Source organism: Pleurodeles waltl, chromosome 3_1, assembly GCF_031143425.1.
Source record: "Pleurodeles waltl isolate 20211129_DDA chromosome 3_1, aPleWal1.hap1.20221129, whole genome shotgun sequence".
In the NCBI taxonomy this organism is placed as follows: domain Eukaryota; kingdom Metazoa; phylum Chordata; class Amphibia; order Caudata; family Salamandridae; genus Pleurodeles; species Pleurodeles waltl.
This window is the reverse complement of record NC_090440.1, coordinates 1,711,961,783-1,711,982,433: the sequence shown is the minus strand read 5'-3', so window position 1 is coordinate 1,711,982,433 and position 20,651 is coordinate 1,711,961,783. Positions and strand designations below refer to the sequence as shown.

Below are 20,651 nucleotides of genomic sequence, written 5' to 3'. Positions count from 1 at the left end.
ATATAGTAAGTGTACAGAGCGGCCATATTAAATGCATGTGCTGGACACTGGTCAGTATGAGTTTCACAGATAAATGAAGGACACTCGTAACCCTAGGTTGTTTGGTTTTAAACAACTCAGAACAACAAATCCAAACTGTTAACAGTATTGGATTTATTGCAAAATGTACCCAGGGGCTACCTTAGAGGTGACCCATGCAAAGCTAACTAGCAATTGCATGGTTGCTGGTCGGTGCCAACCAGCCTGCCACCACCAGACAAACTTTTCAATCCCTGGGGTGAGGGCTTTTTCTCTCCAGGACCAGAAAACAAATCCTTTCCTGGGAGCTTCAAAGGGCTTGCCGTGCTTGAAATTCGACCCCAGCCATGCCGCTAGTAGCAGATAGCTGCCTCTGTTGCAAATTTCCACTTTTGGTGGTAGCAACGGTGGGAACATGCACAAAGATTAGGAGTAGCAGCCACCCTCTGCCTGCATCACCCCTCAGGTACAGCAGGCAAGGTGACCTCTCCATTTCATTTTCCTCCATCTTGCATGGTAGGAAAATAGCCAGTCAGGGTTGGGATGTGACCTCTCCCCTCAGGAAATGGTCAAATAGTGGGTGTAGCCACTTAAAGGTAGATGGCCATTGGCCACTACCATACCATAAACACCCCATAAATGCAGTATTTAGTGGGCATCCCTAGGCCTGCAGATCAGATTAGACGGACGCAAGAAGACCAGCAACAAAGAAGACCTAAGGCTCCATCAATGTATGTAGGGCATGGTTGGAATGGGAGGCTCTTGTAGATCAGTAAACAGACACCACCGGAGTATGTGCTGTAGTTAGAAAAATAACGGTGTAGTCCCCATGCAGTGGCAAAAGAGAGTGCAGTGTCCGCAGGGAGGTGCATCTCCAGCACAAAAAAAACACCTGGACGCTATGTCTGGGCAGGTACTGCAGGACCTGTTTACCTTTACGGAGGTTGTTTATGCCACGCATATCCATGACAAAGAATATATTTGCAGTTTGCTTCCTATCGTGTATGTTGCTTGTCATCTGGATATGAGTGTAATCAATAGTAGTCTATGGTATGAAAGTGTAGCTAGCACTGGATTGGATTAGAAAAACGAAAACAAACATCACAATTGGTGATTACACACACAGCAAAAAACTGTCTGGTGGATCACATAGAGCCCACTACAACAACAACATAAACCCAATTGTTGACGGTTTGATATCACCATGTGACTGTAGCAATGAAGCAGTAGCAAAACCCCTCTATAAATAGGGCATATGTAACAAGTAAAAAGAGAATGGACAACTTGCATGATCAAACAGTTAAACAGGCGGTGTAAGGCAACACAGTGATGCCTTCTTCTGAAGTTTATGAGAGTTAAGTCCGAAGTAAGGCAATGTACTTTCCCAGAGGAGGAGCAATCGTGTCAGTCTGGGGAAAACAGATTCATGCGGCAGGAGTATCTGGGAGCATGCGCTCTGGGGTGGCCCGTCTGGATGCTGTACAGTTCTTGGCATTTTGCTTACAGAACGCCAGGGCACGCGCTTGGTTGTCAAAGTAGCGAGCCTGCCATTCACATCAACCCGCAGCCTGGCAGAATAAAGTATGCCATAGCGGAGACCCGTTTTAGGTAAGACATTCTTAGCATCCAGGAATTTGCGTCTGGCCTCCTGCACGCTGGCGTTTAATCTGGAAACAGCAAGACCACTGTTCCCTGGTAGTGGAGAGGACCCAGATATCTGGCAAGGTGGAGTGCAGTGTCATGGTCCCCATAGTTAAGCAGCCTCATTATAATAGAGTGAGCAGGGGCTCCAGGCGCAGAGTGGTGTCCCCCACGAAAGTCCATGCAGCCAGTGTTGGTAGTTTCTGCAATGCCTGTAATATGCAAGCTGTTACATCTTCCAAGTCTTCATTCTCAATTGTGACCGTCTTTAGCCTGGATTCCAATTTCTCCATTCGCCTAGCCACCCTGGCAGAGCCGTCTTCTAGTCCAGATATACGCTCCTCCACGCCATCTGCATGGGTTTGTTGCTGGTCCAAGCGCTCTCCTATTTTGTCAATTCTGGTTGTGAGGGTATCAAATTGGGCGTTGATGGCGAGGACGCTCGCACAAAGTTCTGCCATAATTGCATTCTCGCCAGCCAGTTTTCCAGGCGCAGCACCTCCCACTGCGCCCTTCTTTATAGCACACACAGAGGCATCTGTATCTATAGCTTTGTGGTTGTTGAAAAGGATCTTGCGTTGTTTTGGGTCACCACGTTCCATGTCTGCACCAGAAGCCCGTGTTCCATACCCACACAGGCTCCCCCTTATGGCATCGGCACTGAAGGCAGAGGTTCCCTATGGCTCTGCAGCTTATGCAGCACATACAATTGGGGTGGGGTGCAGATCACCGTCCCCAAGTAATCAGACAGTCAGGGGTTAGCAATGCGGGAATCGGTGAGGATGGTTTCCCAATGAGCCAGGGGCGAGGTTGGGGACCCTGAGGGGGGACCTCCAATGTTCCCAGTTAATAATCCAGGGGTTAGTATTCCCTTTTTTGGGGGGCAGAGTAGACGAATAGTGCTCCCAGTGTGGGGGAGTTGTAGTTGCAGGGTGCCCCCCACCCGCAGTAGTGCTTCCATTCAGCAGTGGAGGCCTTCAAATGTAAATTGTATCCTGGAGAGTTCCAGGGGGCTGAGAGGGCTGAGAGTGTCCCTGTGAGAACTGCAGTCGATGGAGTAATGCACAGAAGGAAGAGGAAACCTCCTCTTAGCTCAGACGTCAGGAGGAGGCCACCCATTACCTCATCGCGGGCAGCATCAGGTGTTGGAGTCAGGACCAGCCACGCTCAAGAGTCTCCGGGTCGTACGTAAAGTGGAGCGAGTAGGCCTAGTCAGGCCGCACGCATACAGTTGAGTCGTTACCATCCGTCCTCCACCCTTTGTTGGGCCCCACCACAGGGGCTAGTAGGAGGTAGGAGGCATGTAGGGAACAGTCACGAGACCTACGGGCAGCACTGCGCCACCCTAGCTGCCACGCGCCTCACACTTGCCCGTGGCCCCTGTCACCCTGTGGCCACCGAGGCACGTTGGCTGGCATGGAGTCAGCCGCACCTCAGTTGCTACGTGACCAACCGCTGGAAAATGAGCAATCATGTCCTTCGCCTCCCCCGCAGATGTCAGGCACCCCTCCACTGCTCTTCTCCCACCGCTGCTCCCTGATGGATGCCCACTAAGAAGGTTTTTGGGGGCATTACTACCAGAACTTCAAAGCAGCACAGCCATTACTGTCATCGGTGTGGCCAGGCCCCCTCGTACAAGCACATTAATTAAAAGAATGCTGATTACCAAACAAGACCTTGCAAGACACTGGCATGCAGCCACTTTACCCTTATTCACAGAATGATTAAGGGGAATGGACTAATCTGCTAAGGCGGAAGAAATTATGTACCAAAACAGAGGGTACAAAAGTAAGTACGAGAAGGTATGGTGACTTTAACTTCAGTAGTGTAATGACATCTTTGCTCAATGAACTCTTCATTAAGAGACTTACGTAATTTCATGACTTACATTTCTTTGTGCTCTGGCTTTGAAGCACCACTGCTATGGTTTAAGGTTGAATATAATAAAAAAGAAAGAAAGAATAAATAAATAAAATAAATAAATACAAATAAAAAAGGATGCACACCATTCATGCATGACTGAATGTGTGTGCCATTCACTCTTGACCAATGATGGGCACCATAAATGCACAACTAAGGAAGTGCACCATATAAACACTATTAAATGTGTGCATGTATCACTCATACCAGACCATCGGCACAACCTTTAACACCAGATTATGCACCATTCATGACCATGCAAGGGAGCACACTATTACATGTGCCAGCGTGTGCATTGTTGTTTCCTGTCCCAGTGAACACCATTCTCACTTTCCTCAGTGTGCAGTACCTCTCACTGCCTATGTGCAACCCCAGAAACAGGCTGCTGCTCTACTGATGAAGGCCTAACACAGAAACACGTGTCTAGAGCCATACAGCTCTAGCTGTGAAAAACGACATACTACAGATTTAATAAGCACGAATTTGTACTGCATTAACCATAATGAAATGGGGCAAACTGCATGCTGGAGTGTGAGGGAGTGTGCTCCGAACTGTTTCCTGTTTAAAAAAGCTGCCTTGAACCAGCAAGCTGACGAGCTTTGGTTGATGCACCTGTGTGCCACTGAGTGGTACTGAGACGTGAGAGGACTTTTGCAGCACTTCCAGAAACCCCAGAAAAAGCCAGTTGCTCTCTTCTGATGAAGGGCTAAACGCGTGTCTAGAGACACACAGCACTAGCTGCACCCACTGAGGTGAAAAACTACAGATTACAGATGAAGTAAGCACAAATTTGTACTTCATTTACCATAATGCAATGGGGAAAATTGCATGGTGGAGTGTGAGGCAGTGTGCTCTCAACTGCTTCCTGTTTAAAAGGCTCCCTTGAGGCAGCAGGCTGACAAGCTTTGGTTGATGCTCCTGTGTGCCAGTGAGTGGTACTAAGACCAGAGGGGACTTTGGCAGTGTTTCCAGCAACCCCAGAAAAAAGCCTGCCGCTCTCTACTGATGAAGGGCTAAAACCAGAAACACGTGACTAGAGACATACATCACTAGCTTTTTAGGTTTGTGTTTGTAGCCATTTATGACCTGCCGGAATTCCTTGGTTGGCATGTCACCAAACTGGTTCATCCCCACACGGAATGTGATTCTCAGCAGAATCATGAAGTCTCGGTTTTGAACTTCTGCACACAAACTATGTCCTTGAATCCTTTTTAATCTGCAATTGCAGACCACCCCATCTGAGGCACCTACAGGGATGTTTTCTGCACAGAGAACTATAGAGTAGAGAATCTCTACGTCTACTTTCAGTTGGGTGAGACATGATTTGAACTAAGTAAATTCAAGCAGTCTTTCTAAATAAGCAGAAACACAGCTAAAGGAACATCTTAGTGGTGCAGTTTGGAAAACATTTAGACTTCCAATGGTTAGGTTCTTCCCAAGCTCCTGAATATGGGACCCCTGTAAAATGTCTGCTGTGCATTAGTACATTTTCATCACTTGAAAGGTCCACAGATTAATGAGAGGAATAATAACTTCCAAATAATTTTCTGTGCAGGGATCCTCCCATCACCCAATAAGCTTTCACTTACTTTAATCTCCCGAATGGAAGCCTCTGTGTCAACAGAGATGGAGGTATCCCCACTACCTCGGCGGGAGGAAGTCCCACCCAGTGAGGCGAGTGTAGCAGCTGAAAGGCTCGAGGCAGTGCGTGACCCCTGGAGAAAGCAAACGAGAAAGACATTAATTTAGGAACAAGAAATATGACAAGCGCATGGCAAAAATGAACACCCAGAGAAAACAAGCAAGCTGACACTGTGTTGTGCTTTGGTCTTTATTACTCTGGAGGCCATCATACATTTACTCTTTGGTGCACTGTTACGTAATATGGATCTGTGATTTGGTCATTACTGGAGGAACCATTGTTGATCGCAGCCTGGCACTAGTGTTCTCAGATGCGTACCAGGGCTGTAATAAAGATAGTAAAGGAGTTACCAGCATGTTTTGATATATGCTACAATTTGGCAATGAGGATGAGATGTTGAACTGTTCAAGGGGGTAAAAATGTCATTGTTTTCAAGAGGACAACCTTGTGTGGAAATGGCAAGGTAGAATCTTGATGCTAATCTGAAGCAGGTACTCCCAGCCTTAAAGAATGAGGGGTTATGGCTGACTACAGTGTGTAAATTCACAAGAAATAACCTACAAAACTTAGGTCATGAGTTTGGTACTGAAAGCATCAAACCTAAGAATGAATTTTTAGACGGAATCAAGAGTGTCCCCTCCCCCATAAGGAAGGATGATGTGAGAGAGGCTTTTTTTGGACTTGGAATATTTTATTTTAAATTTGTCAATACTTTTTTAAGTAAGACATTTTCTATCACACAACTTTTGAAGTGTAAAAACAAATTTTAATGGTCCTTGGGATGTCAGGAATTGTTATGCAAATGAAAGGAGAACATTAGCCGAGGTCCACCTTTGCAAGGATTTGACTCCGCATGTGGCAGCATTGTCAGTACCGATGTCAATGTAAAAGGATTGGGAACTGTTTTAACACAAATAGGTAAAGGTGCCAGCAGGTGACTATTGCCTTTGTCATGCACATGTGATTTTTCACGCTCTTTAATGCCTGCAGAGGAAATGTATTCTGTGATCAAACGGGAGACGTCAGCGTGTGTCTGGGGTACTTTCGTCAGTACATCTGGGGTTCACATGTTTTACCTTATGACCACGAGCCACACACAAAAAGACCTATAACTACATAGTGCTTCCCCATGTTTATCTCGGGTAAGCTTTTCTGATTATATCTATGATGTTCAATGTATGCCTTGTGTGAAAACAAGGTGTCCGATTTCCTTAGTTGCATGTCTTTAACCTGTGAAGAAAGTGGTGAGATACGAATGGAAAGATGTACTGTCAGAGAGCGTGGAAAAAAGGAAGTAAACATATCTGGTAAAGAATGGTGTAGTTGTGAATGAAATGTGCAAGTTGGTTAAGGGGGGGCTGGCATTTAAAGTAAGATGTAGATGAGAATCTGCAAGCTTCTCCCTTGATTACTGTTTTGAAGCATTCCACAATGCCTTTCCATTTAAGGTGAACTGAGGTAGTTATGCCTCGGATATTATTATTATTATTTTTTTAAACCTGTGACACTAATTGTGAACCATTAGCACTGGTTATGCATTTGATGGTATCTTCCCTCACAAATATCTTGTCTAGGAGCCTGATCACAACATCAGAATCTGCATTTGGGTCGAATTCATTTTCGGGATAATTAGAAAAATTATCCAGTACAATAATTATAAAGTGCCCTCACCATTTTCAACCAAATCTGGTCCAATTATATCTATGCCTAATCCTTCTCATGGCACGTTGGACTATTAATGCACATCTGACTGGTAAACTTACATCTTCTTCCATGGGGTTAGGTTAACAACAGAAAATAAATGTTTTACAAATATTCTTTTTCAGGTGTTGTGCAGTACCATTATAGTTACCTAAAACTGTTCAAAATTCATTTCTTGCATTATTTGAAAAAAACAGTCATTTCTAGAAGGACTTTCTTGATAAGACAGGTAAACAAAATCCGTATGTCGATTTACAACATATTTACCAAACAGCTTACCAATAGCTACATACCCAAGTATTGCCAAATGATCTCAAATGTTAGGAGACCAAGTAATGAAAACTATGGATCAGTTGGCTGTATGGTGCAAAGTGTAATACTAACATTTAGATTAAGTACTTATTGCTATGTATACGAACGTAACACAAGAAAATTATCTGCAAAATAATATTTCGTTATACATAAATATAAGTATATATTTGCATGAACATCAACAATTCTGAAATAAAGCTTTATATACGTGTTTTTCAGTGCCAATAACGAGCTCGGCTTTAACTACTAATCTTAGTAAGGCATTTGACTCATTAGCTTTACTATTGCATGAAATTGGGAAGATGCACAAAGAGTAAACAATATATCTTACACTGAGTTTTAAAGTCATCTTTCTGCATGTTTCGGTCCCATAGTCGATGCATAATTAAGCAGTGACATGTTAAAATTATTTTATCATGTATTTTTGTGCTTTTTTGAAGGAGCTGATTATTGCAATTTAAATGGTACGCTTTACATTTAAATTGCAGCTTTTAAACTAAATAATAAAAAGCAAATTGAACTAGAAGTCCTGTATGCAGGTGGTGACAGCATCTGGGATAATGCCCCAATGCCAGCCCCTTCCTGAGCAGCTGTTCCCACACATGGCACGAAAAAGCCAGATGTCAGCTAATCTTCCTGAGGGATCAGCCCTCTCTCTGCTCTTCTTTAACAAGCATGCCAAATTACCAGGAGGATGAATCGGGCCTATTCATTGGGCCAAAGCTACATGCGAAAAATGCTTCACAACTGCTTCCAAATAAAAGATCTGAACATAAATAGCTTTGTGGTCACTGAAGTAACATAAGAAATTTAATTAATTGGACCACATCTTTCTATTATTTGAATTGGGACTATTTACCTGCCAAAGGAATGGTGGCGAAAGTTACTGTGTGCCACAGTGACTGGACAAGTCATAGAGAAAAGATCTCGCTGGTCATGTGACCTTATAGTGACAGACAAAATAAGAGTACAGGTTTTGTGTTTTTTTCTGGTCACATGGCTCAGTAGCGGCAAATGTGCTATATTTGCACACAACCCACTTCTCATTTGGGGAGGATTATCAGCAGGTTATTTGTCAGAATCGATAATCTGCAGAGGACTTGGGCCCACAGCCACACAACCACCACCATAAGGGTGGCACATTGGCTGTACTTTTACTAGAGGAAAATAGAACCTACAGTATCTGATGTTAGTACAGATATTTCGCATATTTGCATAGGTATGACTATTTGTGGAATGCCACTTCTACTTTTTCCTCAAATTGAAAGCAAGTCGAGGTAGGCACCAAAGGCTCACTTTCCTGAATTCAGTCCCTGTGTACCCCCTTCTAACGTTAGAAATACACCACTCTCACCCTCTCTCCCACCATTTGTGCAATTATTTTGATAGTTGTGAGAAGATTTAATATAAAATGCTTACCTTTTCATTGAACTCTTTATCTGGCCTTTCTTCAACCTACAGAAGAGAACAAAACAATAACTGACCAACGAGAACACAACACACTCTCAAGCAGAGGATTTCAGAAACTACGATATACTTCTCAACTATAGTAAATTTCCAAAGCAGCATAAGCACTCTTCAGAATAGGCCTCAAGTGCTGATGGTTAGTCACTGTCAATGTTTTAGGCTAAGCCACAACCAATGAAATGCCAATGAACTCTCCAACAGTGTAGAAGTACAGCTGAAACTCTAAACAGTGATGAACGCTGGGTACATGATCCACGTCAAAGAATGGATTTTATATTGAGAAAGATAGAATCCTGGGAGCAAAGAAAAGAACTAGAGAAAGAACCCCATGCGTAGACGACTCTTCTAGTATTTCAGGCGACATGTTCTATGCCAATGTTCTTCAGGTGGCAACATGTAGCTGAGTTCCGTCAATAGTGAAAAACCTGACAGATAAAATCATGAAAGAAAAGATGGAAAGAGCTTCTAGCTACAAGATCACAGAACCCAGCTGTTACTGTGGATGTCTATATAAATTGGGTACTGACAGCACCTAATATTATGGGTATAACAACCTTTATTATTATACTGAAGCATTATAATACATCTGGTACTATTAATGATTTCGTCCAATCCAAGTGCACTTTCATCCTGCATTTACATACATCAAAGTTGAATGTTGCAGTATAGTACAATTTCCAACTTAATGTTGAAAATCTAATGTTTAGCTTACTGTTGTAGATACCACTGCTTAACCAAACGTTTTCAATCCCTGTACTCTATGGTGTGTGTGGGGCTTTTTCAGGGTTAAAATTAAACAAAATATAAGTAGGACTACTGATCTAACAGGTTTTTTGGTAGTATGTGACTTGTGTTCCGCTGCAAGAGGGAAAGCTTGTTTCTGCTAAGAGAACAATAATGCACAGCAACCGTGACTGTAAAACACGTACGAACGTTTAATAATGCCCTATAGGACACTTTTTTTAAATTATTATTTTGAGCGCTACATCTGCACCAAGAGATGAAGCAGATCACCCTACCAAGGGACACGTCAGGAAGCCAAGATATCTTCCAGGGGCATAATGCAAGATTCTGCAGTTATGTGGTGCAGGCCATCTCCCAGTCCTGAAGAGCTTCCACCACAACTTGACTGCAGAGTGTGCAAACGTGTCTCCATTTCATATTCTTTCATTTCTCCTAGGATGCTCTCCTGACCCAGGCCTGACGAGAAATGAAATGACAACTTTTTACTTTCTCTTTCTTGCCGAGCCTGTGTGCGCCAGTTGAAGAAGGCCCCTGTGGAGAGTGGGCCCTTAGATGAGACTCGCCCAGGACAGCCATTGGTTCAGGATTTGCAAACATTTTCCTGAGAGCAGGTCGGGATATAAACAGGACATGTAATGTTCTTTTAGGCTTGAGCCTGCTTCACAGTTGTTCTTTTTAATGAGGTAAGGAGGGACCCTTCTTGTGTAAACTGGCTATTTCCATTTTTCTTGATTGCTGCCCAACAAGGCAGGAAAGTTCTCAGATTTGGGAATGCACAGAAAGAGGCCTTTCTCTCGGGTGCATTTCCTGTTTCTCCTGTTCAAGTAGGTCAAAGGAACAAGTTAAGTACCTTCTGTAACGCTTTTTCTGGTGGATACAGTATCTCACCTTTTGAATATTCACAATGCGCCAGCATTCGATGGAAATCTTATTTTGTTTCAACTCTCCATGCTGATGAGGACGTCATAATGAAACGGATCTGCTTGTTACTCTGACTGACTTCATCGGAGCCATAAGAATTCCTCGCCGGCGTGCTGTTTTCAGTTTCACCCACTTTTTTTTACCGTGCCTTCGAGGCAAACGGGTGAACACCAACATCACAAGCACAACATGTGCAAACTCCATACTAATATATATATACACACACACATTTATATACACCTGCAAAAGTGTTGAAGGAAGTCCAAGATGCTGCCTTGCAAATGTCAACAGGTACGCCTCAAGCCAATGCAAAAGTAGCAGACTTAGCTCTGGTCAAATGAGCTATAATGCCCTCAGGAGGATCCTTCTTTGCTAGCGAATATCACATTTTTATGCAAAGGGTGCCCCACCTTGAGAGAGAGCTCTTGTGGACGGCTTTGGCCTTCATCTTGCCCACGTAGCCAATGAAGAGCTGATCATTTGTCCTGAAGTCTTTTGTCCTGTCCACATAGAAGCTTAGTGCTCTCTTCGGATCCAGACAATGCAGCCTTCTTAGAGGGATGGGGAGAAGGGTAAAAGGGCGGAAGGGTAATAGAGTGTCCTAAATGGAAAGGTATCACTACCTTAGGTAGGAAAGCCGCCCTGGTTCTCAAAACCATCTTGTTAGGCGACATGACAGCTGTTAGAAAAATAGTCTTAAACGTAAAAAGTCTCAACAGGCAACTATGCAATGGTTCAAACGATGTTAGAAATAAATTAAAACCCACTGAGGCATACAAAATGGAGTGGGAGGAAATGTATTAATCAAACCCTTAAGAAACCTTAATAATATAGGGGACTTAAACAAAAAGGGTTGATCAGGTAAACAAATAAAAGCTGACAGCGCAGGTAGGTAACGCACGACTTACGCAACCGTGCAACCTTGCTGCGCTATGGAAAGAGCAAATTGTAAAACATTAAATAGATGGGCCTTTAAAGAATCAGTGTGTCTCTCCCTCACACCATTTAACAATTGCTGCCCATCTACCACCATAGACCGTCTTGGTGGAGTGCCGCCTGGCTGATAAAATAACATCAACCACTTCAGAAGGGAGAGAAGAAGAACTCAGATTGCCCTGTTCACAATCTCCAGGCATGAAGGTGCAGTCTCTGTAGGTAGGGGTGTAGAACCTTCCCCTGCAACTGCAAGAGGAGGTCTGCCTGTGAGAGAGAGGGAGTGGAGGGCACAGTGAGAATTGAAGGTCTGTGTACCACACCCTTCTTGGCCAATCTGGGGCCATTAATAAGACTTGGGTCCGTTCTTGGCGATTCTTCCTCAGAACCCGTGGAATCAAGTGTATGAGAGGAAACACAAAGCAGGTGGTCACTCCAGCTCAACTGAAACATGTCCCCCAATGCTCCTTGCATCGGATACTGGAGGCTGCAGAACGATGGGTAGTGCGCGTTCTCATGAGTGGCAAACAGGTCTATGTGAGGTATCCCCCACAAAGGGAGATGCCATTCATGATCGGCTGAAAAGTGCCGACTGAGACTGTCTGCATGTACGTTGAGAACTCCGGCCAAATGCTTTGCTACTATGCAAATCAGATGGCCTAGAGCCTCCCTGCAGAGAAGGTACGACCCTACTCCTCTCTGTTTATTGATGTACCACATCGCAGTAGTGTTGTCTGTCAAGACTTGTACTGACTGACCGCAAAGGGATGGGAGGAAGGCCTGGAGAGCCAGGCGTATCACCGTAACTTCAACAGATTGCTGTGAAACATCTGTTCTACTGGAGACCAAAGACCTTTGATCTCCAGATCCCCCAGATGCACTCCCCACCCTAGAGTGGAAGCATCCTTTATGACTGTGGTCACCGAAGGTGGAAGACAAAATGGCCTTCCTTGTGATAGGCTGCCGTCCATACTCCACTTTCAAAGATCTTCTGCAGTGTCTCTGGAGATTGTTATTGGCTCCGTGATATCACCTTTGTGTCAAAACCACTGCTTGAGGAGGCACCACTGGAGAGCCCTCGTGTGCCAATGTGCATGAGTGACCAGCAGAATACAGGAAGCGAACAGACCTTTAGGACCGGAACAACCGCTTCATACTGAAACACTGGAATCATAGCCTGAACGTCCAGAATTCTCTGAGGAGGAGGAAAGGCACGATTCAGTGGTGTGTGTAGTACTGCCCCTACGAAAAGGAGGTGCTGAGAGGGCTCCAGGTGAGATTTGGGCATGTTCAACGAAAAGCTCAAGTTGAACAAGAACTGAGTTGTCACCTGCCAATGGTGCAGCACTAACTTTGGGGACTTGGCCTTGATCAGCCAATTGTCCAGGTAAGGAAATACAAAAATTCCCTTCCTTCGAAGAAGCGCTGCAACCACTGCCATCACCTTCGTGAAGACACAAAAGGAAGGACCGCAAACTGGTAGGACTGCGACCCTACCATGAAACGGAGATACTTCCTGTGTGACTTCAGAATGGGGATGTGAAAATACGCATCCCGTAAGTCAATAGACACCATCCAGTCTTCCTTGTACAGCGCCAACAGCACCTGTGCCAGGGTCAGCATTTTGAATTTTTCCTGATTGAGGAACCAATTCAAAATCCTCAGGTCCAGAATGGGCCTCAAACGACCATCTTTCTTGGGGATCAGGAAATATCTTGAGTAATATCCCTGACCTCTTTACTGCTCTGGAACCAACTCCACTGCGCCCTTTAACAGTAGAATTTGAACCTCCTGCTGAAGCAATAGCAGGTGCACTTCTGAGCAAAACAATTGTTGGGGATGGGAGGGAAGGTGGGGGAAACTCCTAAAAGGCCCCCACAAGTTTGAGGTTATCAATTCCCACTCTTGAAGAAAATTAATCAACCTTCCCCCTACAGGCAACTCATGCTGCTGAAAGAGGAGAACTAGGGCTGATTCCTTGGCAGGTTCCCAGTGGAAGAGGAAGGCTGCTGGGTGGCACCACGTGATCTAAGTCTTCCATGACCTCTGTAGGATCTGTAGAGGGGGTTGACAGGTTGACGACGCTGGAACTGTTGCCTCCCTCGAAAGGAGGAGCTACGGCCAAACCCCCTGAACCTACGGAATGGTCTTAAGGCTGTCTGAGGACCCAAAGATTTAGCGGTGGCTTTACTGTTGTTAAGTCTTTGTAGAGCAGTCAGCCTTGCCATCAAAAAGTCTAGATCCATCAAATGGAAGATCCATTAAAGTGGACTGAACATCAGAAGAAAACCCCGATCCTCCAAGCCATGCATGCGTTTTGGTCGCAATTGAAGACCCCATGGCTCTTGCAACAAAGTCTGCAGTGTCCAGGCCTGATTGTATAACCTGTTTCACCGACAACTGGTTATCTTGTTAAAGTTCCCCAACGTGGCCCTGTACATCCTGTGGCAATTTAGGGATGACCTCTTTCACTGAATCCATCAACGCATGAATGTACCTGCCAAGCAAACAAGTTGCATTGACTGACTTTAGTGCCATGCTTCCTGAAGAGATCTTTCTGCCGATTGCTCCACAGGCTTGGATTCTCTATCAGCAGGAGTTGTAGGAAACGAACTAGGCACTGATTTGGAGGAACAAGAAGCTTGCACCGCCAAGCTTTCAGGAGTTGGATGTTGACTCAAGAACTGTAGGTCACTTGGTGCAACTCTGTACCATCTGGCGATAGATTTTGAAACTGCAGGAGTAGTAACCGGCTTCTTCCATATATCTAATATTGACTCTGACAATGCGTCATTAAATGGAAGAAGAGGTTCTGATGATGAGATAGAAGAATGGAGAACCCCAGTCAAAATGATAACTCTGTAGTAAGCAGAGGCAAGTCTAAAAGTTCTGCTGCCTTTCTAATTACTCCACAGTAAGAAGTAACCTCTGGAAGAAATATACCCCCCGGGGGATAACAATTCCCACTCAGAGGGTGTATCAAACCCACTCGCTACTTCAATCCCTTGACATCAAGAGGCAATGGTATCTCTCCTTCTTTCAATTCCTGTTGTTCCTCCAAATACTGATGTTCCTCTAACAGCCTCAAAGCCTCCCTTCCTTGATCTGAGCCTGGATTCCAGGCGTGGCGTCAATAAAGAATTCACAGACATCGATGAAGCCTGTTGTGGCAAAGACAAAGCCGGAGGAGGCGCCGGATCCCTACTCCACGCCAGAGTAGATTGACTCAACGTCAGTCGAGGTCTATCCGATGTCAGTATAGGAGCCACCAGTGCTGTCATCTCCGACTGAATGGTGTCTTCTTCGGTGCCAACCCAGTCCACTCAAAGGCAGAAAGGGCATGAATGGAGCCTGCCTATTCGGCGCTGGTACTCCCAGATTAAATGCCAAAGAACCCACGGGACCAGCAGGTGCACCAGAGAGGACCATTGCCCAATTGAAAATGCTAAACATAGCATTTAAGAAACTAGATGGATCCGTTCGAACCGGATACTCTTGTTACTTTTGTGGAGGTTGAACTTGACTAGACACCTGATCTTCCAACTCCTGACCTTGTGTGGATGCAGGAGAAAATTGAGCCACAGGACTCGAAGGAGACACCTATGTCTCCACCAAAGACTGCGCTAGAGACGCCTCAGGGGACTTCTGTTGAGGCAAGAGAGTGGGACTCACCTCCCAAGTTGTGCAATGCCGAGATATCAAAGTCAGAGATACTGACCAAGGACTGTCATCTCGAGACTAGCAACGCCTTGAACCATGACGACGACGTTTATTATGCGATCCCGAAGATCTATGCGACGAAGACTCCTCCCAAGGCCTGGAGCTTCGTCAGCCTCTCTTCTTCTTCGCCTTTATAGAAAGAGCTTTGCCTCTCTTTCTTTAAGAGCCTTTGGATTCATGCTCTGACAAGACGAGCATCCTCCGACATCGTTGTCCGAACTCAAACACCAAAGACAGTTCTCATGCGGGTCAGTCACCGACATATGATCCCCGCACTCACTACAAGACTTAAAGCCAGATTTTCTAGGTGGAGACATTGTAGCAAGAAAAATAATTCTCTCGAAACAGTTGTAACAACGGAGAGGTAGGAAAAAAAAAAAACATTAGCGTCAAAGGCACGGAAAAAAAGAGACACACCGGCGAGGACTTCTTATGGCTTCGATGACGTCAGACGGAGTCGCGTGCGAAGCGGTTTCATTATGACATCCTGATCGAAGTGAAGAGCTAGAAAGAAAAGATTTCTGTTAGATGCTGGTGCATTAGAAATATTCAAGAGGTGAGGAATCCACAGGTTGATGTATCCATTCGAATATTAGGTACTAAAGAGGTGAGGGGTGCCAGTAGGTATCCTCTTTAAATGGTACCAACGGCAATAATTACTATACTGTTTTGTTCTTGTTTTGCTATTGATGATACATTTTTTAATCTTTTGCTGTTTAACATCTGGGACGATGGGTTTTGGTTTGGCCAAAGGCGAAACTCTTGGTGGCATGCTAGGTTTTGCAGTTCACGCATCAAGTGCTGAATAGGCCATTCAACTCTAAAACCATAAATCGCCATTTAGTTGTGTTTTTACATTCAGCTACAAGAGGAAATATGAAGAGAATAAGCTGTGAAAGAAAACGAGAGTGGACCGAGTCCCATTGACAGAGCTGTTTGCAATGGTCCTAGAATGACATGGTAGTGAATCATTATTTATGCACATTGGAAGAGCAGCTTGTAAGTGCCATGCTCAAGGAAAACCAGGCTAATGATGCTTCAGCTCAGGAATGAGGAACATTAGCAGAGCTACTTGTAAAGAACCTGAGGCTAGATATACGAAACCACTGGTTGCAAATTGCGACCAGTAGTTCTGCAACTAGTGTGGAATTTTGCAAACCATTCTATGTACTAATAAGCTGGTTTATAAATGTCTGCGTTGTAAAGAATTGCAACTAGACCTAACCTATCGATATTCATAAAGTAGGTCACAGATTGCAAGTAGGCCTGGGTGAAATTTAAGTTATGCCAGTGTGATTTGTGCAGTTTTGGAAATTTTGGGTTACACTTCTTACACAAAGTTTTCGATAGTATGCCATCATGCCACTCTGCATAGTTACGTACCATTTACAGTAAAACTTTACCACAAATGGCGTAATTCACAGTAAATATTTACAGCAAAGGGCACAATTGCTTAATTATGCAGAAGCAAATTACACAAACTGTGTGCAACCCTAAATGCAACTCGCTACAACTGTTTGCCACTACACTGAACACTGAAAGTGATCTAATCCTTTGATGTTGCAAATCACTGGCATTGCCACCGCTAAATAGCTTCGGCCCATTTTCATCCATTTTAAACATGACATTACTCACGAGGAGAAAATAACACTGAATTGAAAGGAAACCAATGCAGGTCGTTTTCATAACTAGGATTGATGCTACGAAAGATATTACTACATAAGGAAAGGTGAAACTTACGTCAGCCTTGAAATTCCTCATTTGGGTCTGACAAAAAGCAGAAGTGACCTTCAAACCTCTGCCTAGTATACAAGTCATCCTGGGTGATCACACAACTATCTTATAAACATGTTGGTGCCAGATGTAGTAACTGATCGCAAACTGTGCACCAATGTTTTGCATATCTATTCTTATTTTGTGAGCCGATTTATGTACAATTAATTAAGTTCGCAAAATCACCATTAGGAGTGGGTCACAATTCAACATTCTTCATACCTATTTAGGAGGAATGTTGTAAATTGCAACTCACTCTGACTGGATGCCATCAAAGGGGCTGGGGCCAGCTGGTGCAAGCAGATAATCATACCTGTGTCAGCAGTTCAATATAGTAATATTTTTTTAATAAATGTAGACCTTTTTCATTAAAGGCAATGGTTCTGCATTAAGGAACAAAATACTTTATTATAAAATCTGTTTATTTAGGAGCCTCAGTGGTCCCCTGGACCATTGCACGCTCCCAAACAGTGCACACTCCAAACCAGGACCCCTTCCCCTTTGTGAGTGGGTTACCACCTCTTTTGAGGACTCCGAAACCTATGAAAGGTTTCCAATTTAAACTACATTTGCAAACCGCTGACATGTAGCATTCTGATGTTAGAGGTGGAAGGACTTCCCTAAACACGTCCCTTCCAAATTGCAATTTGTTATGCAATTCTAAGCCCATTTTACAATTTAGTAGGCCCTTACTGAATCACAAAATAGGATCAGTACATTTAAAAATGTAAGCCCTGTGATTTAGCAAAATGTGGCCTATGGAACTGCTAAATGGCTTTATACGGCTTTATACATCTGACCCCTGGATCTAGGACAATGGCAGTGGTGCTATGGCAGGCACTCGCGTGCATTGGCAGACCTGCTCATTAGGACAATAGTTCATAAACAAGCATTTGCAATGCAATAGGTCTCACATTTGCTTGAATTAGAGCTATTGGCATTGTAAATTCTTAACTGGACTTTTCTTGCCACATACATTGGTCAACCCTGCCTCTTTTCCTGCCATATAATTCCAGTGCCCCTGCATATAACTAAAGCACTTCCATTTACCTTCTTCCTCTGTCTGCAACAAAAAATAAAATGTTGCCATTTAGCATCCTAATTTAAATCTGCCATGCTAAGTCCAATAGAATACCACTTTCACAACCTCACCATCAGAGTTGCTGGCTGGCTAACACAATTCCCCAAAAGAGACACAAGACAGCCACAAAGGAGAAATAAACTAGAAGGGTCACCAAAACATATCAAGAGAGTTCAAACAGTCAAAGTGTAATAAGGATGTTAAGTTGGCCTGAATCACTGTCATACTTGTAATAAGGAGAGATTATTGAAGCATATACAATTATCATATAAACCTTTATCAGAAATAAACTTTTGGCATTAGACTGTAATGCTCAAAACAGCCCCTACAGAGGCCCGTAACAAAAATATAATTTGTAATAAAACATGGTCACGTAACCGTATTGTTAGCCCCTAGAGGGCATAACCCCATAAAAAAAAAGTGGAGAAAGTAATGCACTCTAACTATATTTTTTAGGGCAAGCAGGCCTACTGCAATGATATTACAAACAAGTCCTTTAAAACAAAACTTCTCCTAGCTGTAAAACAAATGTTCTAGCCATGATAAAACTTAAGACACTGAATGGTGGGAGTGAGTTATCATTTTGGGGTCCCCACTAACATAGTGTGGGACCCAGAGATGATGTAGACAGAAAGAACGTTTTGTAGGTGGTCCCATTGTCCTAGGATCACCACAGGCTGAGATATGAGTGAAATTATTTTGTGAAAGTAATGCCCTGCAATGCATTATTGGGCGAGTTTTCATGCTGCAAATATTATAGTATGTTAAATGCAATGCTCAGAACAACCCCTAGAGGACACCACAATAAAAATAGCATTTGGAAGAAACATGGTAATGTAACCATCCAGTCAGCACTTAGCGATCATAACCACATGAAAAAAGAATGGGAGAAAGTAATACAGTGTAATCATATATGTAACCCCTAGAGGGCGAAGTGCATTACATATTTCTAGACTAGCAGGCCTATTGCAATTATATTACAAACAAGGCCCATAAAACAACTTCTTAGCTGTAAAACAAAAGTTCCAACCATGAGAGAGCTAAAAAAAGATAAAGAATAGTGGTAGGGGTTATTATTTGGAGTCCCCACTAACCTAGTGTGGGGACCCAGAGATGACCTAGACAGAAAAAGTGTTGTGATGAGCGTTTTGGTGGTGGTCCCACTGTCCTAGGACCACCATAGGCTGCGTTGTGAGCAAAAATGTTTTGTGAAAGTAATGCCCTGCAAAGCATTCTGGGGCAAGTTTGCCAAGTGCAGTGAATATTGTAGAATCAGCTCTCCCGCTGTGCCAGGGAGCCGCTTTCGATTTGAGGATTTCTGTCTTATGCAAAGTATTTATCAACTTCATGTGCTTTGAGGGGAGAGCCACAAGAAATTACTCTGATTAGGTAACTGTGAACAATGTGACCAGCGTTCCAATACCACAGATTGAGTTCACGCTGTTGTGCCTGTTCGAGTTGTGTGGCACCAGGGCCGCCATGCTGCACGAAGGGGATAGACACAAGATAAAATACTTCGCAGACGCTAAAGTATTTCAGCAATCGTGCAATAATCCATGTAATGGGGCAGTATGCAAGGCGTGACAAAAACAGCCTCAAGGCGGGACAGATGTAAAGCATTTACCAATGACATCAAGTGATTTTTGAAAGGCAAGCCCAGGAACAAATGAAAGTGAAGGGCGTGAGATGAGAGTGGTTAAAAGCCCACAATACTTACAACAGGTCAACGAGCTTGCACGCTCGACCTAAAAACTGAGTGATGGTGTGGCAGATTCAGATTCTAGCACTTTGGAAGAGTTGATAGTAAGCGCTCAGATTCTGGAATGACAGGGTTAATGGCACTGCAAGTTAGGGTTGAAATGCATTGGCAGATCTGCTCATAAGAGCACTTGTTTTTTGAAAAGCTGGATGACTGCAGCAGGCCAGGATGGAGGAGCACTGACAGAGTTGCTTATAGCACTGATTCTGGTGCTGCAGGTCAGAAATGAGGTTAATTAGTAGAGCTTCTTGTGAAGGTTGAATTATAAGCATGGTACCAACTGGGGCTATGTATTTCAGTCACTGACTTTTTATTTAATAACTTAATACATTCAAGAATCTGTACCTCTGATCCACTTCAACTAGACTAACCACCCTGCAAACAATATCTATAAAAGCACATAACCTGAATTGGCTGTCCCTACTGACATGGAACATCTGGCAATGCTTCCAAGGCTGTAGGTCAGGCTTGTGGTGCATTGGCTTAGCTGCTTGTGACGACCAAAGATTATTATTAATTTGCATGTGAGCCCCTAGGTTGTGTGTGATGCCATGTGTGGAGGTGTGCAAGCACAGCCTACGTATGTTGAAGGGCCTGGGTGCCTCTGAATGCATATGTTACTAAGCGTGCCGGGATTTTAAGTGGGGTGCTCCCTCCTGAAAGATAAGATACGTACATTCCTGATAACAACAGAGGAGCAAATGTCATATAATGCGGTTTACATTGTTTTATTATACTTATTAGTAATTCTAAAACCTGAAAAATTCGACTTTTTGAGTACAGAGTGTTGATATGTAGACCATCCTAGCAAGATTAATCTTTAAAGAGCATGCTACAATTGTATGGAACACGTTATCAGAAATTCGGAAAAGGAATACAGAACTGATCAGATCACTGTTGGAGGGGGGATGGTGAGAAACTGTTGATCCCTTCCTTTAGAACCAGTAATAATATGTCTGCAAGAAAACAATGACCTAGATTATGACAGGGTCGGAACAGCAATAGAAAACGGTCCGACA

General features: G+C 43.8%; 1 protein-coding gene across 30 annotated transcripts in view; it reads right to left on the bottom strand.

Annotated features, from left to right (window-relative positions):
• The window catches only part of LRRFIP1 (LRR binding FLII interacting protein 1), a 422,096-nt gene that overhangs the window by 122,043 nt on the left and 279,402 nt on the right, over positions 1 to 20,651 (bottom strand). For all 30 annotated transcript variants that reach the window (XM_069225608.1, XM_069225605.1, XM_069225609.1 and 27 more), the window contains 2 exons: positions 8,654 to 8,689; positions 5,169 to 5,294 (listed from right to left, as the gene is read on the bottom strand). In XM_069225608.1, coding sequence (XP_069081709.1) covers positions 5,169 to 5,294; positions 8,654 to 8,689 — 162 coding nt within the window. The remainder of the gene's footprint in view (positions 1 to 5,168; positions 5,295 to 8,653; positions 8,690 to 20,651) is intronic.